Source organism: Pteropus medius, unplaced genomic scaffold (genome assembly GCF_902729225.1).
Source record: "Pteropus medius unplaced genomic scaffold, Ma_sr-lr_union100, whole genome shotgun sequence".
Lineage (NCBI taxonomy): Eukaryota > Metazoa > Chordata > Mammalia > Chiroptera > Pteropodidae > Pteropus > Pteropus medius.
Window position 1 is genome coordinate 9,821,814 of NW_024355990.1, and position 26,087 is coordinate 9,847,900.

The window sequence follows — 26,087 nt, forward strand, 5'->3', positions numbered from 1 at the left end:
AGATTCCAAAGGTTTCAGGGCTCAGTCCCACGAGACTACCCCCACTTCAGGTGCCAGTGTCAAGTCCGAGGTCTTCAATTCTTCTGACCCACTGGCTATAAATGGGGGGCTTCCACATACCCCACCCCCGCCAAGTCTCGATAATTTGTTAGAATAACTCGCAGGACTCTGGAATGTGCTTTACTTACCAGTACCAGTTTATTATAAAAGATATAATTCAATAACGGCCAAATAGAAGAAATGCACAGGGCAAGATATGGGCGTGGAGCTTCCATTCTGTGTGTGCGCAAGTCACCCTCCCAGAACCTCCACGTCTTCACCAACCCAGGAGCTCTCGGAACCCTGAAATTTTGGGTTTTCAATGGAAGTTTCATTATGTAGACACGATTGCTTAAATCATTGGGCATTGGTGAGGAACTTTATCTCCAGCCCTTTCTCTCCTCTGAAGGTGGTGGCAGGCAGAAAGTTCCAATCCTCTTATTGTGCTGGTCTTTCTGGAGACCAACCCTAAGGGCGACCAGTTACCAGACATCTCATCAGCAAAAGGTACTCTTATCACTCCTTAGATTCAAAGGGTTCAGGGCTATGAGCCAGGAATCCGTACAAAGGCCAAATATTTTCTATTATATCGCAACATGAGAGACTGGCCAGTAATTTTTCCTTCTTGTAATATCCTGGTCTAATTTTGTATGGAGGTTATGTTGGCCATATAATAAGAGTTGGGAAGTATACTCTGTTTTTCTATTCTCTGGGAAAGTTTGTATAAGATTGCTGTTATTTAAATATTTGCAAGAATTAGCTGGTGAAGTCATCTTGGCTTGGAGTTTTCTTTGCAGGATGTTCTTGAATAACAGATTCAATTTATTTATTAGATATTAGAAATTCAATTTTTCTTCACTTGATTTTAGAAAGTTACATTTTTCAAGAAATTTTTCCATTTCATCCAAATTGTCAAATTTTTGGTGTAATTTTTTTTAAAAATAATATTCTCTTACTAATCCTTTTGATGTCTGTAAGATCCGTAGTGACAATCTTTTTCATTTCTAATATTGGGAATTTGTATTTTCTCTTCTTTTTGTTGTTAATATTTCTAGGAATTTACCAATTAATAATTGGTAAATTTGCACTTTCCAGAGAATCAACTTTTGATTATGTTAATTTTCTCTTGTATATTTCCTATTTCACTGTTTATAATCTTTATTATTTAATTCCTCCTATTTTCCTTAAATTTCATTTATGGTTCTTTTAATAAGTCTTGAGATAGAAGAATTAATCATTGATTTTCAATGTTTCCATTTTTCTAATATGTATGTTTTTAAGATTATAAATTTCCCTCTCTGCTCTGCATTAGCTGCTTCCTGTAAGTTTTTATAAGTTATGCCTATATTATCATTCTGTTCCAAATATTTTCTAATGTCTGTTTGCATTTCTTCTTTCATATGTGGATTATTTAGAAATATATTTTTAAATTTCTAGGCAATGAATATAATCTTTTTATTATCGATTTCTAGTTTAATTACATCGTGGACCAACAACATTCTCTGAATGATTGTAATGTTTTGAAATTTACTGAGGCTTTATTGTTCACTATATGGTCAATTCTAGTATATATTTCATATATACTTAAAAATGTAAATTCTGTCACTGTCGAGTACAGTATCCTATGCGTAACAACCAGGTCATTTGTTAATTATGTTTTTTAGATCTTCTATATTCTTATTGGTCTTTTATCTGCTTGCTGTCTAAATTGTTGAGGAAGATATGTTAGTCTTTCACTGTGATTGTGGATTTGTCTCTTCTTTTAGTTGTTTTTCTCTTATACATTTGAAGTTAGGTCATTGAGTACATACAGATTTGTGAATCAATCTTTCTGTTGTATTGATCCATTATATGTCCCTCTTTATTACTAGTAATGCTTCTTGCCTTAGATATGCTTGATTTCTTTTTGCTTGAGTTTGTATAAGCTGTCTTTTCTCATCCTTTTAATCATTCTGACTCCATATATTTGTTTCTCAAAAGTTACATATAATTGGGTTTTGTTTCTTTATCTAATCTCAGTCTTTTACTTGGATTGTTTAGTCCATTTACATGTAATTACTTGATATAGTTGGGTTTATTCTTACTTTCTTACTATTTGTTTTCTATTTGACTCATCTGTTTTATGTTCCTTTTTTTCTTCTTTGCCTTCTTTTGGATTAATACAATTTTATCTCTTATTCTATTCTGTACCCCAAACTTGTAGGTTATTTATTCTGTTGTTATACATTATTTTCTTTTAGTTAACTTAGAAGTTAAAAGACATGTAACAAATTATTACTTTTACCAGTTTCCTAGTACTGCTAGAACCTTAGAAAACTTTAGCTTCCTAATAGATTATCCCCTTCTTCATTTTGTGTTGTTGTTGTACATTTTTAGTTCTATGCATATATTTACATTCCAAAAGACATGGTAATTGTTGGGCTGCCATTTAATATTCATTAATAATTATCCATATATTTATTCTTTCTGGTATTATTCATTCCTTCTTGCATTTCCATGTTTCTGATTAGGATCCTTCATTTTCATTCTGCAGACTAATTGACAACAAATTCTCTCTGGACTGTTGTGACCAGGAAATTATTTTAAAAATATTTGCTGGTTGTTTTATCAAATTATTTAGCAGAAAAATTATATTTGGCCCAAATATTTCGCCTTTCTCTTATCCCCATTCCCTATTCAAGCCATTCTTGATCATAAAATTGGGGAACGCCGTAATGCCTCTTATGGGGTGAGGGTAAAGAGCCTGGAAAACATCAGCTGAGAATACTGAATGAAGACGAGGGGGATCGAAGTAAAATGCATTATGATTAATGTCATACGTATATATTTTTATTTAAATATAAAATCAACTTGAACATGTACAGATCTCTCTGTATGTTTTCACAAACAAAATGTGGTACATGTACATTAAATCATTAAATTTCGTTTAAAGAAGTAGGATTTTGCATGATACGAACACATTCATTGATGTTCAAGAAGATGGCTTCCTGAAGAAATGTGACTTTGCGCTAGGTGGCTGTCTTCATCAGACCTCCCTGACTGCCCCATCTGTGACCTTCCTCCCTTCCTTCTTTCCTCCCTCCCTCCCCATCTCTCTCTCCTTCTCTTTTAAATTTCAGCCATCACCATTCATTAAGCATATACTATTGTCAGGTTCTTCGCCAGTCTTATATGCAGCGGCTCATTAATCCTCACAACAATTCTGTGAATAAAATACCATTACTATCCAGTTTTACAAATAAGAAAATGGAAGCTCAGAGGAGTTAAGTAACTTGCCTAAGGTCCCTGGTAAAGGCAGGGAGGGTTTGCATCAGGTCTCACTTCTGCTTTCTGCTCTAGGTCTAGGCGTGTCTTCCCCTTGTATCTCAGCTGCTCTGACTCACTCTGACTCAGCTGTCCCTGGATATTTTCCCTGGAAGTGCAGGAGCTGAAAGGCACCTTAGAGGTCACCCAGGCCAACCCTCTCATTTCACTAAAGAAGAAACTGAGACTTGGACCAGGTCAAAAGCCTGACTGTGGTCACACTGCAATCAATCAATCTCCAATTCCCGGTGGTTCCTCTTTAGAGGCACTTTTCAAGTATACTAAATGATTACCAAAGTAGATAAATGACAACTGGTTGTTGGAAACATATGTAAAATATACACAAAGCTAGTTACTTTTGGAATTTATAATTAGAAATGGAGAAAATACCTAAAAGCGACAAGGCTAATGATAGTTGTATCTCAATGGTAGACAAATGTGACTATCTTATGGAATTGATGAGCAATATTTGATTAGCAAATTATGTGCAGTCATTCTTAAGATCATGTACAACGTCACAGAGGAAAGGTTATTAAGTAGATTTATATAGGTCCTGGTTCTTGGATGTGTTAAATGGGTGCACATGGAGATCATAGAGAGGATATGACTGCCAGTTCACCCTCGAGCTGGACCGAGTCTCCTCACCCCCTCCCCTGTCCTTTGAATGTACATTCTGCCCACTGTCCCCACAGTGGAAGCCATTTCCAACAATTTAGCCTTGAAAGAGCAATGTGTTGTTGAGACCATGTGGATAGTATGTGAGTGAATCCTGTCAGGGCCTCTACATAAACTTTTAAGATACTGGCGGTGGGTGTGGACATCAACTTGTCTTGTGGTCTCCCAAGAAAACCTTGAATGTAAGTTCTATCGCTTAGTAAACTTGCCACCTACCAACATGGAGTGAATTGGCACTTTCTTCAGTCTCCCCTGCCCTCCATGTATGGGGGACAGTTTCAGATTTCACCCAGGAAACTCTCAAGGTTTTGAACCAACAATGGGGCCAACAGCTACCTAAAATTTAGAAAGAGACCAAATATATAGAATGAAATCAGTCGTCAATAGAAAGGACTCAAGACACTGTTTACGAAGACCCCAAATCCAAACTTGGTGACCTGGGTGCAGTATCAGGGAGGCACAGCTGGATAGGGGCTGTAAACAGAAAACTTTAAACCGAGTCAATTGCATTGTACTCTAGCTTGAGAAAGAATTGGGGAGAACATTTCTGAAAAGGTTGATCAGAGACAAAATGACATCCTGCCTCTAGCACCAAAATGAGTGCTTTTCACTCATGAAAATGAGTATCTAGCCAACCTGACAGGTCCATCTGTAGAGTGAAAACACCTGATGACATTAAACTTGGATATCATTCTCATTGTTCCGATTTCATGCTATGTGTCTCCAACATAATATACTGTAGTATGAGAATCTGGACTCTCATGTAGATCTTCTTTCAAGAAGGAACACACTGTTGGCAGATAAAATTCTCCAGCTGATTGATAATTATATTTTTCACTAGAGAGTATTTAACTCACACTCTAGCTTTATACAGCAGTACTTTTTGAGTTTGGGTAGCATTAGTGTATCTTCTGAAGCCTGCTTACCTCTGTGCAAACTAATGAAATGAAGTTTCCGGCCCTATAGAGTGAAGGACCAGATACTGGAACAGGGACACTCCAACATGTTACCATCATCCTTAGGCAGGTCTTGCTTGAAACTGCAAGTTTAGTAACCTATCAATAGGTCACTTAAAGTTCTCCTTGACAGAGGTTTGTGCCAAACATGTGAAACGACCTCACTAAGAGCTTCTATTTTTACTTCAGTAACTAAACAATCTTGAATGAGGTTCCAGACAATCCTCGCACTAAATTTTATTCTATAATGTTAAGGTAAGTTTCCATTGAATGTCACTCAGTGCCTACAACGCACTTAAATGTTTTTTAGCTACATTCTATTTATAGGAGAAAATGGTAACCCTACCTTACTAAAATGGGTCCTTGTAGAGTCCATGAACAAATTTCCTAGGTTTGTCATTGTCTTGAATTTGTAGAATTTCCTCTTGGAACAATTAATTTCTTCCAAATAATTATTCCCATTGTTTTATAATTGTATATTGGTAATATTTGCTCAGTAATTTTGAGACATTATCTTCTGCCCATGATAGTATGTAGGAGGAAGGGTAAGGAGGGTTCACTTCCTTTTCTAAATGTTATGTGGCTTGCAGTACTTTATTAATTATGGACGCTTTTCTCCAAGGTTTATAAAATGAGAACTATCCTTACTGAAATCCAGTCAGATGATTTTCAAAAAGTAGTTCTGAAATGCTTTTGAGAAGTGAGAGTGCCATGTGAGTAGGTCTGAGACCAGGTGAATTATTTATGTCAGCATTTCCCAAAATGTGTTCTGGGGAAAACCACATTGCAGAGATATTAATAGGCTCTTACTGAAGTTTTTCTAGTCAAAATACTTGAGAAACACCAGGCTAATCAAAGTTAGAAGAGTTCCATTACTGCAGAACTTCTCAGAACGGATTGATATTCTATTATTAACTGTGCTAAGAAACCATAGTTCAAATCCCTGATTTATCTTTCCATCTTTTATTTTCCCCTCAGGAACCCATCATGGTTAAAGCTTTTTTATGTGAAACATTCCCCAAGACAATCTTAATCAACAAATATTAATCAACAAAAAGAAGACTTAGTAAATCCATTTCACAAAACACATATCACTGCACAATCACACACGGGACAGGATGGCAGACATCATCCTCATTTAAAAATTGACACCCCAACTTAAAAATACAGAATTAGGGCCTGTTTTCGTTTTCAAAAGTTTAGGCAGTTAGCTCCTGTGACAAGTGACTGCCCTGGAAGAGAAAGAACCCAGATAGTGTTTTGCAAGTAATCTAAATTCGCGAGAGTCTCATTTCTCCTTGGTAAGAGAACGTGATTCCACGTCATTCCGACCTTCTCCACCGCGGTACCTTCAGGTCCTTTCTCCAAATTGCATTCTGCATATCCCTTTACCCCATTCTTCTCTCAGGGCCACAGTTCCTCATAGGCACACTTAACTCTCTCGAATCTGGCCACAATTCAAAACAAAGGTACTTTCTTTTTTGTTACTTTTTTAAGTGACAAGTGAGTAATTCCCTCAGATACATGACAACAGGCCCTGAATTATGTATTTTTAAGTTGAGGCGCCACTATTACTTTTTACGAGCCAGTTGGCCTCGAATAATTATAATAAGGAAACAAATCCACAGTTCTGGGTATCCGGGTACCGATTCGAAGGCATCACTACGGGGAAAGGGACCCCGGCGCCATAGCTTCAAGGTGGTCCCTCCGTGAAGCCTTTTACCCCGCCCTCCAATTGCAAGTCGTGCGGGTCCGCGGAACAGGACCCGGCCCGGCTTCTGGGGCCCGCGCCGACGTCACACGACCCCCGCGAACCCGGAGCACATGTGTACAAAGAAGGCCGCCAAGTTACCACCGGATGCCTATGCACTCAACGGCCTGGGGCGGGTAGGGCGGAACCGGAAGTGGTCCGCCGGCGGAAGTCCGCCTTCCGGGAGCCTACGTTTCCTCTCTAGGAGATTGGAGGGATCCGTATCTCTATGGCCTAGACCTCGCAAAACCCTGCGGCGGGGCAGAAAGGGGGCGGCTCCCGGCATCGCGGGGTAGAAAGCAGATAAATGTCTTCGGGTCACACATTCCTGCCCTGTCCTACCCGTGTCCACCTGGCGGCACTACTAGCAGAGAGTTGGAAATTGCCCTCATCAAGATTTTTAAGAAATGTAGAGGAACACGGTAGGGCATCCCAAAACTTTCATGCAGTAACATTGCTAAAATGACCCTAAATTAAAAAAAAAAAAGTTTTGCATTTGAAGTATCTTTTCAGCTTGAACCCCAGGCTAGGCCTGGACCTGCCGCTCTTTTCTCACAGACCTAGCCCGCTTGTCCCCCAGTACTGCAGGGATGAGTGGGCACACCTGTCCTTCCTCTCACCCCCAAGGCCCCAAGTGGCTCATCTGTTGATTCAGAGGTTCGTGTTAATCAATTTTTATATACTCTCTTATTTAGATGTTCCGCTCTCAAAACAGAAAGAAAATTATGCAAATATAAATACAGAATCTAGTAAAATCAGAATCGTCTAGCCTTGAAAAACATAATGGCATCCAACACAAGGGTGTGGTGAAATTAGTTCATTCTGGGCAAACAGAATGTAAATATGCAATCCTGTTGAAAAACTACTCGACATTCTACATCAAAAGCCATTTAACGTGTTCAGGCTCCTACCCATGAGAAACCATCTGTAGAAAATGTGTCCCAAGCAAATAATCTAAGAGAACGGAAAAGCATTTCTGAGGTGATTTTACAATGGACAGCTGTTGATTTTGCTTGTACAACATTAAGTTTTCTTTTTTTTCTGATTTCAACACTATTTTTTGTCTGTAGGAAACACAGCGAGCTCTCAATTTACTTGTGGAATGACCGCCTGACCTGACTCAGGCCTTGTCAATCAGAATGTCCGAGTATGGCTTGGAGGTAAGGTATGAAATCAGAGGCCAGGCTGCCTGGTCCCAATCCCGATGGCTCTGCTGCCTAATAGGCAGGTGAACTTCAGCTCGTTGTTTATCCTCTCTGAGTCTCAGTTTACTCATTTGTTGAGTGGGAATGCCAATAATAGATATCTACCTCAGAGGGTTGTAGTCAGAACTGCATGAAGGGAACAGGTGTACTAATGCCTCTTATGTATATATTACTGTTATCATTTCCTACTTCTGTGCCTCTGAGCAGGCTCTTATCACCTTTCCTTTCTTTTCTTTTCGCCTTCCACATACTTCAGTATCATCTCCTGCCTTAGCCCAGAATTATATTTTCTATCTTTTCTCCTGGAAATACCTTTGTAATGTAAGCTCTGACTTTTTTTTTTTGTAATGCAAGTGTCTGACTTAAGCTTTGATTGCCAAGGAATCCACTTCAAAGACAGCTATCTCAGTAAACATTTTGTCAGCCACACGGGTAGATAAAGAGTCAGGTGGCCTCCCCTCCCCACCCTCTGACTCCTTTGTTTTAGAGCTCTTGCTGACCAATTGTGATACTTGTTTGTTTTCTCTTCCTGCTCTCTAAATTCCTGCTCTCATGTTTTAAATTAACCAGTAAAGTGTGAGCCTGAGAAACCCCCAATAAAAGCAGAACTACTCACGCGTGCACTCTCCCTTCCCCTGTTCCCCCTCCCCTTAAGTAGTATACAATTCATTGGTTTTAGTATATTAACAAGGTTGTGCAACCGCCTTCACTATCAAATTCCAGAACATTTCATCAACCCAAGAATAAGATTCTAACTTATTAGCGGTCACTCCCCATCATTCATTCCTCCCCTAAAGTTTTGTACTTTTCACAAAACACTAAATTTTGTGTCTGTAGAGTGGCTCGAATTTTGAATCCAGAGGGCCTGTCTACCAAAGATAGAGAAAGGAAGGAGCAGAACTGGCTTTTCCAAGGTTCAGATGATGTAACCAGTCATCTGTCCATCCATCCATCATCCATCCATCCATCCATTCATCCATCCATCCATCCAGAAGAGAGAGAGAAGACAGAGAAAGCAATATTAGATCCACACACAACAGCAAAGAGAAGTGAGCATGGGCGAAATAAATCTTCAAATGCAACATCTAAATAAAGTGGAAGTTATGGATGTTAAAAAAAAAATTCTTGCAGGGGTTAATGTTTTTATTTTCTTCGCATTTCCTGTATCAGTCATCTTCCTGTATCCTTCCAGACATTGTTATTCCTGGGGAAACCAAGGGGAAAAGCAGAAAGGGCAGACCTTTGGAAAATCCCTTGCTTTAGAAAACCTTAAGAAGGAAACTTGCTCTCTGTTGACCTCTGGGCTGTTCACGAAGGGTGGTGATGGCTGCTGGAAGCGGGAGGTGGAGCTGGGCACCCGGGACTTGGTGCCTGAGCCACCTTACACAGGCAGGGGCAACATCTGAAGGTCAGTAGAGGACCCTCCCTCGGCTGGCATGCGTTCAGTTTAAACATCCTTAGCAGGATGGGCATGTTTGACAAGAGAAGGGGACTTCAGTAAGACTGTACAAGTGAAGTGCACCGAGTATGACATTTTCTTGGTTGGGGTCTTTCTTGTCCCTCACCCTGACCCTCTGCGATCACTGTGGCAGGAATGGTTTGGGTATGTCGATGGTGGCGTTCAGCTCTTTTGAATGTCTGTCCCATGGGATCCTATTGTGGGTGGCTGGTCTAAGTCCAGAGGGACCTTATTTTATCAGGAGCACTAAATCCTACTCTGTCAGCCTTTGGGCTGATCGAGCTTTTTATTCTACTTAGAATACTAAAGTCATGATTTTAAAATAGGAGACTTGAATTCATCAAGTCTGATACTTTTTTATTACTAGTAAGAAACTGCAGAGTCAGAGATTAGGTAATGTGATCATAGTTACCACCCCTCACCCCCACCCCCAACTAATTCACAGTGACAGAAAGTCGATCAGTGGGCTTCCTGGGGATGGTAGCGGGAGAGATCAACAAGGACACAAGGAAACTTTGAGGGGAGGTGGGTATGCTCTCTGCCTTGACCATGAGTGTAGTTTCAGAGGTGTGTACATATATCAGAACTTGTCAGTTATACACTTTAAATATGTGCAGTTGAGTGTATGTCAGTTATACCTCAGTAAGCTGTTAAAAAAAAGTCACATATCAGGTCAGAGGCAGAGCAGGAACCAGAATACACATTTTGTGCCTTCACACTTCCCCTTAACCCCAGCACTGTCTTAAAACCAAAGCCTGTTTCAAGTTGTGAAAATGCCTTTTCCCATAATGTCATTTTCAAAAAACTCTATAGTTCCAAATTTTATATAATGAAAAGTAATAACACCCTTAACACAAAGGAAGCAGATGCCATTCAGCATTTCCAATCTGAACTGGTCTGTAGGTAGACAGAACTGTACCCCCAAGGAGTTGGGGGTGGGTGGGGACAGAGCAAAGCGAGATTTTATTCTATTTACCTATGTTTACCCCCTGGCAATGTTTGTGAAAAGTATTATCTCTGGATGAGTCCAAAGAATTTACTTAAGAATAAAAAAGATAAGGATGAGGTTTTTATAGGACTTGACTTTGTGATATAGTTGGTGGCCCCCATGAACCAAAATTGCCTCTGAACATTTTCTGGATGAGGAAGAGGCAGGAAACCTTCCAGAAAACTTCGAGCTCTTCTTTTCTCTCTTCCTGGTCAAACCAGCAGGTCGGCTGGTCCTGTCTGCTCGCTGGGTAGAGAACAGGGCCCTCTGGCGTCCCTACCCGAATACATTTTCATGAGCTATTGCCTCTCTAGCAGCAGCTAGGAAGAAACGTGCATGCATCCTAAGGTGTTTCTTTCCTCTGTAGGATTTTTTAGAATTGCAAATGGAATACACGCTTGTCACAAATTCAGACAAGACAGAATTATATAAAATGCAAACAGGTGGCAGAGGATAGCAGTGGCCCAGGGAGTCAGACGTCGTCAACGTGATTTCTGTCCAGGCAGAGAGATGCCTGTGCAGGTGCAGGAGGTGCTGTTACTGAGTTGTCCGAAGTGCTTGGGGACACAGGATCAACTCTGAGACCTGTCCTCTGGGCTTCCATGCTGTCAAAGACATTTAACCCATTGTGCTGCTTCTGCATGGTTTGCCTCTCCATCGTCCCTCTCACCCCAAATCCTTTGTCTTCCCGTCCAGCTCTGTGCCCCAGGAGGCTGACGCTAACAGACTGCATCACCCAGACTCCATTACCCTCTGGCTTCCGGTCAGGACTGAACAATGGGAGGCACCAGGAGGAACCAGAGGTCGGGTATTGATTCCCTGCTGTCTTTTTAAGCTCTATCTCCTCAGCACTCAGCACAGTGGACTGAACGAAATTGTTGAGTTGACAGTGGTATTGGAACATTTGACTGTGGAGGTGACCTTTGATCTTGGTTTTAAAGGGCACTGCTGTGTGGATGACCACATCCTTGTACCTGGATGAGGTTTATCCCACAGGGGACAAGGTCCATGTTAATCACATTGTATAGTAACCCCAGTGTAGGCCTTGAATCATAGCCTCCTGTTGATGAGGAGGAGGACACTGATGATTACAGCGATGGCAATGGTGACGGGATGTTCACTTATGTCACTGAGTCATGGGAGACTTTCTTTGTAGTACTATGTCCCTCTGTCATATTGCAAGATAATATTTGCTTTTTGGGTCAGTCCTTTTTCTGAGGTATGGTTTACATGCAATGTCATGCTCCGATTTTAAGATGACAGTTGGATGAGTTTTGATCCCACCGTCTGATCCTTGCCCATCTCCCTCTTCTCAGCCTCCTTAGACCTTGCATCAAATGAAATCCTTGTCGCCATCCTCGAAGCATGCCTATCTTTGCTTCTGTGCCTATTCTTGTACTGGTCTCTGTGATGTACCTGTATTTATCCCTTTTCACTTGGTTAACTCCCTGTCTTCTTTTAAGACTCCTCCTCCAGGAAGTCTCCCTGATCTTCTCTTGCACGCAGACTGGATAAGATGCCCTGCTACAAAGTCCTGTATTGCATTGACTGGATTGCCATTATATATAGATTCTGCTTTATGACATTTTTGTTCAAGTGTTCTTCTCCCCATGAGCCTGTGAGCGCCTTGAGATGGGGACTGCATCATACTCCACTTTGAATTCCTGACTCTAGCACAATGCCTGACATATACTATGTTTGTTGTTTAAATGAATAGGTAAAATGAAATCAATTATTGTTTTCAGGACATGGTCACTAAACTTTTAACAGCACATTACACGTTAGGCCCTCTGGTTGCAAGAAACAAAGACCCGGGATGTGTGGGGGAATTTGTGAAGAGGCCGAGAGCCTGGTGAGCCCTAGGCACAGAACCACCTCATGGCTCCTTGCTGTTCTCAGCCTGCTCGGTCCGTTCGTTTCTCTTTTCTGATTGGCTTCCTCTGCTCATCTTTTCGTTTCTCTTTTCTGATTGGCTTCCTCACCCTGTTTTCTTTTCTTTTTCACCTGTTTCATCTTTTTTCGTTTCTCTTTTCTGATTGGCTTCCTCTGCTCACCCTTTTTTTTGCTTTTCTTTTCTGATTGCCTCTGGCTCACCTTTTTCGCTTTTCTGATTTGGCTTCCTCTGTCACCTGCTTTCTTTTCTTTATTTATTTCCTCTGTTAATTTTCATTTCTGCTTCCTCACGACTTCAGCTTGCGTTTGCCCTCCGCTTCCTCTGGTCCCGACTTTACCTCTGGTTGGCTCACGTTGACATTTCTGAAGGGCATGCTCTGATAAGCTCATCCAAGCTTTTCAGATCCACATCAGGACTACTTCAGATCCACGTGGCTGGCCACTGGCTGTGGGGTCACGCGTCCAGCATCTCTGGTCCGATGAGCTAAGTGTGGATTCTACAAAATGCGAGTGTTTGGAGGGTAGGACCCCATGGAAGAAAGGGTGGGGAGGAGAGTGGCCGGCATTCTGAGGCCTCTTATACTACTACAGAACAAAGCCCCTTGTATTTTTGCCCCTCTTTGCTCTGGAATAATTTAAGTTTTCCCATCCTCGATCTTTGGAAAGCCCCTATCTCCTCCTTGCTTAGGGTTTATAGCATTAAGGAACGATGAGGCTGGAAGGAGCCTCCTGGTTCATCTGCTCCAGCATATCCCAGCGTGTGTTCTGTATAACGCGAAGCCCTAAGATGCATCACGAAAAAAAGTCAGGATATTCTAACACTTCCCTTGGGTCTCAGCTCACGCCAGGAACATACTACTCAGTGATGGACCCCTGCAGAGTCCAGGCTCCTTTAAAGATGAGGGGGCTCTCTGATTCTATGGAAAGTTCCAAAGAGGACCAGCCATAAACTCCTTGAAAATCTTTGCAAACTTGAGTCAGCGTTGTGTAAATATGAGTGTGTGTGTGTGTGTGTGTGCGCATGCACTCACGGGCATGTTTCTGGAGAGTGTCCATAGCTTTCATCAGATCCCTACAGTTATGTACCACCAAAAATAGAGAGGAACCGCTGCTTTAAAGGGACATTGGTCGACTCTGCCTTCCTGAGGCAAGTCCCTCTTTGTTCTCTTCCAACTTATGCATTTTATCTGCTACAATTGATAGCCGTCCAACTTGGAGACACAGGAAAAGGTGCTTTATATGACAAAAGGTGAAGGGTCCTGATGATTACCTAGGAGGGTCATCCTTTCATTTTCTAGATTGGAAAACACTAAGGTCCAGAGAAGTAAAATATAACTTGCCTATTCCAAGCAGCTGGCCCGGCAGGGACTACAACTTTGCTCCCGTTTTTCTTCACTTTCTTTCATTAACCAAACGTCTCATCAATGCTACTTACAATTTTCCCCCTAAACATTTCTAAACATTTGTTGCAGGCCAAGCACTATGTTACACATTTCCTCATTCAACGATATAGCAACCCTTCTGTTGTTTATTATTATCCTACTTTTTATTTTTACTTTTCACATAAAGGAAATGGAGACCTATAGACTTTAAGGAACTTGCCCAAGGTTGCCCAGCAGGCTAGTGGCAGAGATGGAAGAGGAACTATGTTTCCCACCGCGCTTAAGAGTGAGGCTGCCTTGTCTCATTTCTGTACTCGGTGCTAGGTTGAAAGGCTCGCTCTCTGCGACAGTTCCTCCCCCTCGCGGGTCCGGGACACGCGGATCCCACCTGAGGCTCCGCGGGGTCCCGGCAGAGCCAGGCACCGCCCCCTGGCGGCAGGTAGGCTCAAGCGCAGCGTATGCTAATGAGACCGCTGCGCGGCTCGCTGATTGGCTGGCGCTGATTCCAGCTGCTTTCCCAGGGGCGTGAGCAGAGCGAGAGTAAAGGGGCGCCGCAGGCAGCAGCCGCCCCCGCCCCGCGCCCCCGGGTCTCTCTGCCTCCCCTTGCACGCCAGGGTGTGTGCGGGGCACGCTGGTTCTTTTACTTGGGGGCTTTCCCTTTTCTTTCCCATTTGTGTTCTGGTTCTGAATTCATCCAAGATCCAGGATGACAATCCGACACCAAGGCCAGCAGTACAGGCCGAGGATGGCATTTCTCCAGAAGGTAAGCGTGGTCGGGTCACCTGGGCCCTGGGAGGTGCGCAGGGACCCAACTCTGGGAAGTGTCCGCTGAGATGTTGGGAGGCTCGGAGCGTGTGGGCAGGAGTGGAGGGCATTCCTTGTGGTCCGTTAGTGCCGCTGCTTGATGCTCTTAGATGACTTATTTGCAGCGTTGTGTGTGTGTTTAAAGGCTGTGATGATTAGGGTTCCATGTAACCTGTTTATACTGGAGAATCCAAGCCAGGGGCGATGGTCCGGAGGCTCAAAACAACCTGTTACTCGGGAGAGGAGGGCGCCAGAAGGCAGTTCAGCCAAGGCTGTCAGATTTGAGACTGTCTCCTGACATCGTTGTAAGGCATCCAGATGTTAAATTAACATTTTTATCATTTTCCCGATCCCAAACTGTAGTATTTTAAAGTGTGTGTGTGTGTGTGTGTGTGTGGTGAGAGTGTACACATAGGCCATGAAAATAGTGTGATTTGTAGGATAAAGGGACACCCCACTTCCAGCACCCCCACATCCCTCATTTGGGTATGTGTATCTTCAGACCTCAGATTTCTCTGTGCTGGCAAAAGTCAGAACCTTTTCTGTCACAAAGACTGTCTCAGACCAAGCGGCCAGAGTGGCCAGGTACAGGGTGTTCTGTGGTCATCAGGGAAGAAAAATGCATCTGGTGGGGTGATGTGTTTGAGAACAAAGTGGCTTATTTTGTTCTGAAGTTTTAAGATAACCGGCCGTCGGAAGAGATTGACAGGATTAAGTCCCAGGTCACTTGTCCACCCTTCCTTCCACCCACAGCCACTTCCACAGAGCACTGTCCACCTTCTTTGGCTTATCTTGTTGAGCAGAATTAAGTGAATGCTTTGTGACAAGCTGAGCCCTGCCCTGAGCCCCTGTAGTCAGTGACCGACTGTCCTGATTTGCCTGGGACTTTCAATGCTGAGACTTGGACAGCGCTGGGCACACTGGGACAGTTGGTCATACCCTTTCCACCTACTTCAGGAAGCTTGTGCTCACAGTCCAAGTGGTAGGGGTGGAAGGATCATCCATAAAACAGAGGTGGAAGGCTATCTCACTCCGAAAGAGACCTGAGCCCCTATATTACAGACACCAATTCCTGAAAGCAGAAGAAATCACCTAAGCTAGCTATCTGAAAGCCAGGAGTCATCGTACAGGGTTCCTCCAGGACTGCCTTCTTCTCCCAGACGGGGCAGCTCTGGGTTGGAAGCTCAGAGAGTAATTGTCTGGAGACATTCTGTTTGTTTTCTGAATCTCATTCTTTTTCATCAAGACTGTTGTCTAGTAGATTTTCCTCTAGTTATCTTGGCCTTCTGACTGGTGTCTTGGTCTCCATCCTCACCCCTGCACCCCAGACTTACCTCCTACCCCAGCCTCGCCACCCCAGCCTCCCCTCCTCCACTCCAGCCTCCTCTCCAGCCTCACCTCCCCGCAGCCTCCCCACCTCCCCTCAGCCTCACCTCCCACCCCAGCCTCGCCCTCCAGCTTTACCTCCTCCTTCAGCCTTCCTCCCTCTACCACCATGTCCTTCAAAAGCACACCAGTTTTCTTTCACAAACCAATGCTGGTTTCCTTGATGTGAAACCTTCCGCCGGCTTCCCACGTTCACAGGATGAAGTCCAAATGTCTCATCCTGGACACTCAAGATCCTGCTCCGACCCTTTTCTCTGGCTTTCCGTGCCACCCGCCTTCCACGTCTGCCCTCCAAGGAAACCAAACAAAGCAGCCACAGGCACTCAGTGGGGCTCTGGCCTCTAGAACCTGCTCACTTTTCTGGGAGCCCTGTGCTCCCTGTGCTCTTCAGGCCCTCGACTGGTTAGGCCTTTCTCTCCTCAACGCCTGCCAAGTGCCCGCTCCTCCTCCTCCCAGTCCCAGCTCGATGTCCCCTCGTCTGTGGAGACCAGCTCTCCCGACCCCCCTGAGCAGAGCGACTTCCTTCTCTGCCCTACAGGCTCTGCCCGCACCTGCAGTACTGCCCCTTCCCTTTGCCTTGAGGGATCCCATCACTGAGATCCTCCACGAAGGTCACAGAGCTCCTTAGAGCAGGCTATGGAATAGAGGCCTGCAGAGCAGGTCTCGTGAGCCCATGCAGGTGGGACCTTAACTATGAACCTGTTGAACTCGATGTCCAGCGTTCTGAAGAAGGACCCAGACCAAGGCCATGCGGATATGAGTGAAACTGTCATTAACCACTCAGTGAATATTCATTGAAATTATTCATTGAATATTTATGAACTATGTTGAGTCTCCAGTGGAGGCCTTATAAATATCATCTGTTTGTACCATAAGACAGTAGTTATTGTCACCATTTTACAGAGAAGGAACTAAACCTCAGAGAGGTGAAGTGGCTTGTCCCAGTCACACAGCACTAGGAAAAACACAGGACTGACCACCATCTGTTGCCAAATTGATACAATGCTGTGAATACAATACTATGTCTGCTATTCTATGCTGTAGGGCAGAGTGGAGGCTGTGGGAAGGCCTGGCTAAATGTCCCCGGGAGACGAGCTGAAAACCGAAGGCGAAATGGGGGTTCTAAGCAGAGAGAAAGAGAAGACTGTGCCAGGCCAAGCAAATGGCATGTGCTGAGGCTCAGAGGCATGGGGAGTCTGGTGGGGTTGAGGTACGCTGTTCGGTATGGATGGGGTTTGAAGTACAAGGGGAGTGGGAGGCTGAAAAGGTAAGCAGGGGCCAGGGTGCCATCATGGGCCTTTTGAACCTTTTTTTAAAAGAAATTTATTTATTTAAATTAGTTTCAAGCACGCAGTACATTGTTAGACTTCAATATAGTTCATAAAACGATCCCCCCAATTGCTCCCTCCCTCCCCTGGCCCTCCACTTAGCCAGCATATTAATGCTGACTGCATTCCCTATGCCGTGCTCCCCATCCCTGTGACCAGCTATCAACTACTGATTTGTGCTTCTTTAATCCTTCACCCCATTCTCCCAGCCCCCCAACCCACTTCTCCTCTGTCTGTCACCAGATTGTCCACTATATTTGTGAGTCTGTTTTTGATTACCATTCTTTAGTCCAGTTTTTGATACATGTTATTTCTTCTTAAAGAAGTCCCTCCAACATTTTCTGTAACACTGGCTTGGTGATGATAGAGTTTATTTTTGTCTGGGAAGCTCCTTTTGAACCTTTTGAAGGTGATTTGATTTTATCCCATCGGGAGCCACTGAGGAATTTGGAATAGGCAAGTGACAGGAGCAGATTTGCAAATTAAAAAGGTGTGAGTGAGAGGAATAGACGGATATCTTCTTTTTCCTGAGCTAAGAGAGTCGGCTTGAGATCCTCCTGTGCCCCCTACAACTCTAGCCACCTGGGAAGTTACAGGCTTGTCACAGGGCCAGGGAGAGAGGTGCTGGTGCAAGGACCCTGCTTTCTCCTGTGGCTGCTGAGGCTCTCACACCCGTGCTCCATCTCGGGTGGACGCAGCCCCTGGGCAGAGATGCCCACCAGTAGAGGTGTCACCCATCTCTGATGCCTGGGCTCGTTAAGATGTGATAGAAAGAGCTGGAGAGCCCACTGGTCCATGGCTTTGCTGGGGGGAGGAGTTAGATGATGACACACAGTGGACTGTTTCCGTGGCTCCAGTGCCGGCCCATCCCTCTCTGTGATTTCACATCAACATGCCAGCTGGTGCCAGGTGCCGCTGCCCTCGGGGTTTACCGTAGGGTTGACTTTCTTGGTGCCACACAGAAAAGCCTCCTGTCAGACTGCCTTGCTTTCCCGGGTGACTGCGGCACCTCCTTTGGCTTGGGAAGGGAGTGCAGAAACAAGTATTTGGAGGCTGGGCAGAGTGTGGTATCTTTTGCTGGGATAACTCTCTCATTCAGCATGCACACATAATCGTGCACTCGTGTGCTAGGCACTGTGCCAGGAGCTGGGGACACCATGGGGATTAAGACATGGCTCCTGTCTTCCCAGAGCTTAGAGTCTCATAGAGACAGACAGGTGTATGAGCAAGGAGAAAAGTGTTCTCGGGTCGTGGCAGACATTGTCCTAGGAGTCACCTCTATATATCCACATCTCTAGCTCTGTCGCTATCAACTCTGTCTATCTCTCTATCACAGAGTAGGGAGCGGTCACTTCTTCCCGGGATGGAAGATATCAGGGTAGAGTCCACGAGTGGGGCTTGCAACTGAGTCGAGGCCAGGAAAATTGGCAGTTTTTTTTTCCCCCAAGAGGATGACAAGATGAGCGACACTTTAGGCAAATACAAAACATGGATGTGTGAAATAGCATGGTGGTTTGGGACACTCATAGGGGTTGGGACAGCTGGCTCAGGGTGAGCTGGAGGTCGACAGACGAAAGGCTGGGAGTGAGGAAAGGCCCAGAACTGGGGTCTTCATGTGTTTTTCTAAGGAGCGTGATGCTTTCTTGTGTTCGGCGAGAAGCTGTTTGATGTTTTAGAATCAGGGATGAATAAAGTGAGCCGGTTTACATGTTAGAAAGATGATTCTGATGAGAGGGTATGAGTGCTTCTCTACTCTGGCTGCACTTTGAACAACATTGCTATCAAGTAACCATCCTTAGAGTTTCTGGTTTCCTTAAGAGGTAATTAAGTAATTAAGTGGGGCGGAGCCCAAGCACTGGTGTTTCAAATAAAGCTTCCCAAGTGATTTGAATGCACAGCTAAGACGAAAGCTCCAGGGGACATTTGGCAAACTCTGGAGACATTTTGGGTTGTCACAGCTGGGGAGGAGGATGCTATTGGCATCTAGTGGGTAAAAGCAGGATGCTGCTGGATGTCCTACAGTGCACGGGACAGCCAACCACACAACAAAGAGCGATCTGGCCCCTAATGTCAGTAGTGCCTCAGCTGGAGGACTCACTGGAGGCTGTGGACATGCTAGTCAAAAATGCAGATAGATGCCAGGTGGGCAGAACCTGGCAGTCCAGGAGTGGGGATTAGACGTTCCACTGAGGCAGGATTTAGTAGGCAGATAGGAGAAACGCCAGAAACAAAAGTAGAGTCAACAGACGTTGGCCACTGTTGGCTGGGGTCATGTAGAATGCTCTCTAGGCATTTGACCAGCGTGGAAAGAGCAGGTTTTGGGGAAAGGTGACTAGTACTGATTACAGTTGGTGCTCGTGAAGAGCTGAGAGACATTGGGGCGAGATGGCTGGGAGGTCAGCTGGCCTCCGTGTGGTCAGACCTATTAGCAGGAACCCCTTCTCCGTCGTTAAGCAAAACGATCCCGTGGTTCTAGGTCGCTTTCCTCATCTTTGTACAGAAAAGTCCTGATTATTATCATCCCCCTGGGAGCCTTCTCTGGCTTACAGGAAAATTCCAGCCCCAGAGATCTTGCATAGTGAGTGACAGCTCCTTAATGCGAGGAGCGGTGTGGGCGTGGAGGGTGGGCGTGGGGGCCTTCGAAGCCATCGCTTCTGCTCCTTTGTGATGTCGAGGTTCCCTGACATGCTTGCAGTCACACTGCAGCTCGTTGGCATCTGAGAAAGAAAATGCGGGGCTGGCATTCAGCCCCACCCCCCGCCCCCAACACGGGGTCAGATGGGGGCCAGCATGGCCTGGTTATGTGACATTTATTTGTTGCCTGGGAAAGAGATGTGGCTCCTTGGAGGTGCCAGGGAGCTGAGTCTGGTTAGGAGTGGGCATTGACATTTGGGGTGGGATGGCCATCCTGTCCCTTATCTCCAGAGGGACACCCACGGGACACGAGGAGGAGGATGTGAGAGTTGACAGCAGTTTGGAGCAGAGAGGCGAGGGCTCCTCACTCCCTGGGGAACCTGGGAAGCGACTCAGATTCTCTCCTGCCTGCGATGGGCGAAGGGGTGTCCTGCTGGAGGTGAACCAGAACCCCAGTCTGTATCGGTCTGCTTAGCTGCCGTGACAAAGTACCCAGGCTGGTGGCTCAAACGGCAGACATTTATGTGCTCACAGTCCTGGAGGCTGGAAAGTCTGAGATCATGGTGTTGGCAGGACTGGTTTCACCTGCAGCCTCTCTCCTGGGCTGGCGGAGGGATGGCTGCTTCCTCCCTGTGTCCTCACGTGGTCTGTCCTCTGTGCTTGTCTGTGTCCTCTTGAAAGGACACCAGTCATATTGGATTAGGGGTCACCCTAATGGCCTGTCACAGTCTGAGGTCCTGGTGGGTTAGGACTTCATCTTAGGAATTTGGGGATGGGGAGGACACAGTTCAGCTCCTAGCAGAGTGTCTCAGCGACACTGCCACCGGCCAGAATCCTGTCGTTTCTTCGTCAGGTGGTTGGGGAGACCCCTCTGAGGAATGTATATGAGGAAAGTTCTGAGGAAACTCGAAATTCCCATGGCTGGACTCCCCCAAAGTGTTCTCCAAGTGCATGTGACATTCCCTCCTCCCACCAGCCCTGCCTTTGTGGGAAGGCTGACACGCCTGACAGACAGAAAGGAACCTGACTCCCCTCATGGTGTTTTTAAAATAACCCTCATTATTTCTCCTCCGAAGGTTATTTTCAAACTCTTTATAACTAGTTTTTTTTTTTAATTCAAAGAAAAGGGATCTAATCCCCTGACTTTCTATCAGAGGAACTCAGGTTTCTAACCCGTAAGGTGGGTTTCTATCTCTTCTCCAATATCCGGGCCCTCTCTTAACCATGAAACACTGCTGTTTCATGTAAAAATTATTCTTGAATAAATGTAGGATTTCATCTGGCAGGTCACGTGGCAAAGGGGAGGCCTGGGCCCTCACGTCCGAAAGTCAGGCATCTCCTGGAGTAGCATATCAATCCAGGCTCACAGTGAGTGACAATTCTGGAAGGAGTGACTCCCGCAGTCCATGGCTCCTTGGTCCTTTGGTCCCCAACGACCTTCCCGGGAGGCGTCTCTTTACTCACCTCACTGCCGAGGCTGCTCGGCTGACCCAGAGGCCTGAGACACCTCCCGGCCTTGACACTGTAGAAGGCCAAGGACTGCGGCTCCGAATGGAATCGAAATGAATAGTTTTTGTTCCAGAACAGTCCTGTGCAGATGAAGCCTGAAGTCCGTCTCACACAAGGAGCCCCGGGCGCCACCTGGGCCCTGGTCAGTCTTGCTCACTGGCTGAGCTGCTGGCCCTGTGCCCCAGAGTGACCTCGACCTTGCAACTGATCACGGTGGTTTAGATGGTGGTTCAGTTGCAAATTCTGGTTTATCGACACATTGAAAGCGGAAATCCCAGCCCTCAGCATGGACTTAAGGCATTGTTCACACTCTTTCCCTTTTTGGGAAGCGAGGAGCCTTCAGCTTCAGGAGCAAGGCTGGCTGGGTGGGAGGTGGCAGCAAGAATTTTAACAAGTCAGGGTCCCCTACATGACCCTTCACCTCCAGTGCAGCTGAGTCCATCTCTATCTCTCTTTTAATTTTTTTTTTTTTTAATCTTATTGTGGTAAGAACACTTCACACGAGAATCGAGCTGCTTCCATTTTAAAGTGTACCAACGATATTATTACCTAAAGGCGCAATATTGCAGAGCAGATCTCTAGTACCTGTTCACGTTGCTTAACTGAAACTCGATGTCTATTGATCAGCAGCTCCCTATTTCCTCCTCTCTCCAGCTCCTGGAAGCCGCCATCCCACTCTTTCATTCCATGAATTTGCCTCTCAGATACCTCACGTAAGTGGAATCGAGCCGTTCTCCCGTGACTGGCTTATTTCACTTAGCAAAACGTCCTCCAGGTTCAGCCATGTTGTCGCACGTTGCAGAATTTCCTTCTTTTTAAAGGCTGAATAATGTTCTATTGGATGCATTTACTCATCTGTCACTGGACATTTAGGTCGTTGCCCCATCTTGGCTGTTGTGGATAGTGCTGCAGTAAATATGGGAATGCTGATCTCTCTCTCAGATCTTGATTTCAGTTCTTTTCAATAAGTACCCAGAGGTGGGAATTGCTGGATCATACGCTAATCCTACTTAATTTTTGGAGGAACCTCCATCCTGTTTTCCTTAGCAGTTGTACCGTTTTGCATTCCCCCCGACAGTGAACTAACTACAAGGGTTCCCATTTCGACTTCTCCCTGTACCCCTCCCTCGGAGTACAGCCCCTTCCTCACTGTCTAGGAAAATTCTCCTCGCTCTCGACGCACACCGTTTTGTGATCATCTCAGCCACCCCTGGCTTTTATTCCGATCTGTGTCTTTCCTATTTTTTGGTGTATAACTGCCATCTAATAAATACGTTATGCATCGCACGGTACCAAGTGCTTTAAATGATTACTCTCATTTAATCTTCACAACATTCCTCTGATGATGTAGGTACTATTGCAACCTCTGCTTTATAGAGACATGAGTCTTAGTGAGCTTTAGTAATTTGTCTAGCTTATTAGGTATTAGAGCTGGGATTCGAACCGAGCTTTTACTGCATCCAGATGCCTGGTGTTTATCTTAACTTTTATTTTCATACACATGTCTTTCCAATTCTCCAAGGACTGGGAGTATGTCTTTCACCTATTTGTATTCCCCACAGTGCTGGGCACTTAGTATCCGTTCAATAAATACCTATATTTGATTGGTTAGAAGAGCAGGGTTTTTATTACACAGCCCTGCATGCAAAGTTTCAAAGATGCACTAATCGTACAAATGCTGCTAATATTGAAGATTCTAACCGTAACCACTAGCATATCTCTCCTTACGAGGTATATATCTTTTCACATGTATAACGTATCTGTCCTTATAAAGCATTTTAACACAATCAATTAGATTCCGAGAGATTACAACATCATATCAGTTAGTTGGGCACATGCTACCTACCATTGTTTCCATTTCGTGGTCGAGGACGGGGACTCAGAGAGGAAATCCTACAGTTAGTAGAAGAAGTCTGTGGTCTTTGGACCACAAACACATGCAGACTGTCAAAGGACTTTGTAAGCTGTCAAGGGCTGCACAGTGTTGGGGAGTGTTATTAAATCGCGGGAGAATGATGACGACGTAACCAAGTTAGTTAAATCGAGGGGAAGCAAGAGGACCAGTGAGCTGTTGTAGTTTGGCCTTGAATGTGGACAGGTTGGGTTTGAGGGGCAGCCCCCCACGGGGGTATGTCCAGCTGTACGCAGCTGCCCTGACCTCAGGAGAAGGCTTCCGGCCGGAGGAGGACAGGAAAGGTCTTTGTTCGACTTGCTTCTTCATGTTCTTTGCTCCTGTTCCTGTAGCCCCTTGAGCCTGGAATGCTCTCGCCCTCCAGCCTTTTCCCTTTCCGCTGCCTGATTTCCATTTGTCTTTTTAAGATTCACACCAGGAGTCTCCCCGGCCATCCCGAGCCCCTCTTGGCACTGTCGTGCTCTCGTCACACTGTGACTCACCTTCATCGCTGTACTTCCCGTATCGTCCTGTAATATCCTTGCACCAGACAGTGAACTCCTTGGGCTCAGGGACCACATCTTCCTATCTTTCGTTTCCCAGAGTCGACCACGACTGCCTGGTTGTTGAATGACTGACTGACCATCTGCAAGTACGTGGGGGAGCTGGGAGAGTGCGTGGTTTCTCCATCGGTGAGGAGTTTCCTGGGGGAACGTGAAGTTTGAAACCTCTGTGTGTGAGCCTTTGAGAATGCCAACCACTGGCCCTGACCAGAGAAACACTTGCGTTGTCTTTTTTTAAATTGTGCCAACGCATCCAGTTTGTTTTAAAATCCCCTTCAGCTGATTTTACTTCCATTTAATTTTTTTAAGTGGGAAAATATTTTTTTATTAATAAAATTTTAAAAAGAACACTCAAAAGGCAATCAAGGCGGTCCTCGTGGCTGTCTTCCGGCAGCCCAGCCCTCCATGGACGGTTTGTGAGTTCTCTGGGGCTTCGGCTGTCTCTTCGATGTTGACGACTCTAGTACATCCCCCTGATTCTTGTGTCTTTTGCAGTTGGGACAGTCATTTCCAGTCACCTGCCAGACACTGGATATCTCGGCAGCCCTCCCCAGTCAACATTCTAAAACAGAAGCTTTTGCTTTCAGAAGATGCTCCTTCCTTTGCCTTTCCTATTTTCGTAACTGGCAGCTCTGATCCTATACGTTTATGAACTTTGCCATCCTTGCTCAACCAGTCAATCATTTGCAAGTACGGTCCATTCAAGTTAACTAGAATTAGAACTAGGGCTCTGAAAGCCATGCCTTCTTATCCTCCTTCGTTTATTTATTAACTCATGCCTCAGCTGTTTATTGAGTGCCACCTGGGCACCAGGCACTGTTCCAGGCAGTTAGAGTAGAGCATCAAACAACAATAGAAAAACGACCTGTCCTTGAAGAGGGTACTTTCTAGGAGCAAGGGAGACACACGATAAGCAATATAACAGACAGGTAAATTATTTGGGATCATAGAAGGTGAGTGCTGTTGGAAAGAGTAAGGGATCAGGAATGCCAAGCTTGAAGTTCAAGGTTGCAGCACCAGGTGGGATGGTCAGTGGGGACCTTCTGAGACCACTAGAAGATGAAGGAGTTGAGGGAGTGAGTCACTCACATCTCAGGGAAGAGAGGTCCAGGCACGGGGAATGGCCAGAGCAAAGGTCCTGAGGCAGGAGGCTGGGCACGTGCTTGGCATGATCACGGAGCAGCAAGATGGCCAGTGGGGCTGGATCAGAGCGGGGAAGTGGTGGTCCCAACCACGGAGACCAGTAGGGGAGCTTTGCTGTTGACTTTGATCAGAACGACCTTTGCAGGGTTTCGAGCAGAGGAGCGACACATTCTAAAACAATTGAAAGATTCACTCTGGTTGCCCCGCTGTGAATAGACCAAGGCGTGGACATGGCCAGGCTGAAGCCTCATCATTTCTGCAATGCCTGGACTGTCGCCATGTCTCCGCTTTTCTCCACCTTGGCAAACTTTTTTCATGCTTAATGTTCTTCTCTCTGTCATGGACCACGTTTCCAAAATGCAGGCCAGATTATGCTGCTCTCCAGAAATAGCTGCCGGAACGAAATCCACGCTTTGGGATTCGAGTGGCATTCGAGGCTCACTGTGATCTGGCCTTCACCTGCCACTCCAGCTTCATCTCCCCTGTTCTTTCCCAGCCCGGGCACTGCCACCCTCTTATGCCTTTGCTCACATTGTCCTCTCTTTTTCTGTCCAGAAAAATCTTTTTTTCTTATGTCCCATCTCCTCTTAAATGCCTCTGCAGAATCTCCAAGACAGATTGAATTTCTCTGAGCACTCACACTTGGGAAGGGTGTTTGAGTCTGTGAAGCACACAGTTATTCTGGTTGCATTATAGTTACTCAGCGCCACGTAGGTTGTAAGCGTTTTGTGCTCATCTTTGTGTCTTTTGATCCCTCAGTTCCTTGAAAAGAGCCTTCCTTACTCAGCTTTTGAAATCGTTCTGCTCAGCCAGATTTTTCACTTTGGTCTTACAGATTGAAGCTCTGGTGAAGGATATGCAGAACCCAGAGACGGGGGTCAGAATGCAGAATCAGAAGATCCTGGTCACCAGCATCCCGCATGCCATGACAGGTAATGTATCTTGTGATTTACAGGCCCTACGCAGGGGCTGGCAAACTATAGCTCATGGACCAAACAGGCCCGCAGCCTATATTTGTAAATAAAGTTTTATTGGAACACGTCTACCTCCTCATTTATGTATTGTCTTTGGCTGCTTTTGTCCTCCCATGGCAGAGTTAAATATTTGTGCAGAGACCGTATAATGGCCCACAAAACCTAAAATATTTACTTCTAGCCCCAAATATTGCTGATTGCTGGA

At 45.3% G+C, this 26,087-nt stretch overlaps 1 protein-coding gene across 4 annotated transcripts in view; it reads left to right on the top strand.

The window, feature by feature from the left end:
* Positions 1-6,937: 6,937 nt before the first annotated feature.
* RGS9 (regulator of G protein signaling 9) overlaps positions 6,938-26,087 on the top strand; it is a 77,741-nt gene continuing 58,591 nt past the window's right edge. The window contains exons 1-6 of one of the 4 annotated variants that reach the window (XM_039859259.1): positions 6,938-7,145; positions 7,419-7,704; positions 7,794-7,888; positions 8,766-8,977; positions 11,072-11,178; positions 25,744-25,840. In XM_039859259.1, the coding sequence (XP_039715193.1) occupies positions 7,863-7,888; positions 8,766-8,977; positions 11,072-11,178; positions 25,744-25,840 (442 nt within the window). In that variant the 5' untranslated portion in view covers positions 6,938-7,145; positions 7,419-7,704; positions 7,794-7,862. Of the gene's footprint in view, positions 7,381-7,418; positions 7,705-7,793; positions 7,889-8,765; positions 8,978-11,071; positions 11,179-14,191; positions 14,414-25,743; positions 25,841-26,087 lie in introns of those variants that run through there. The other 3 variants (XM_039859262.1, XM_039859260.1, XM_039859261.1) reach the window with 3 other exon arrangements.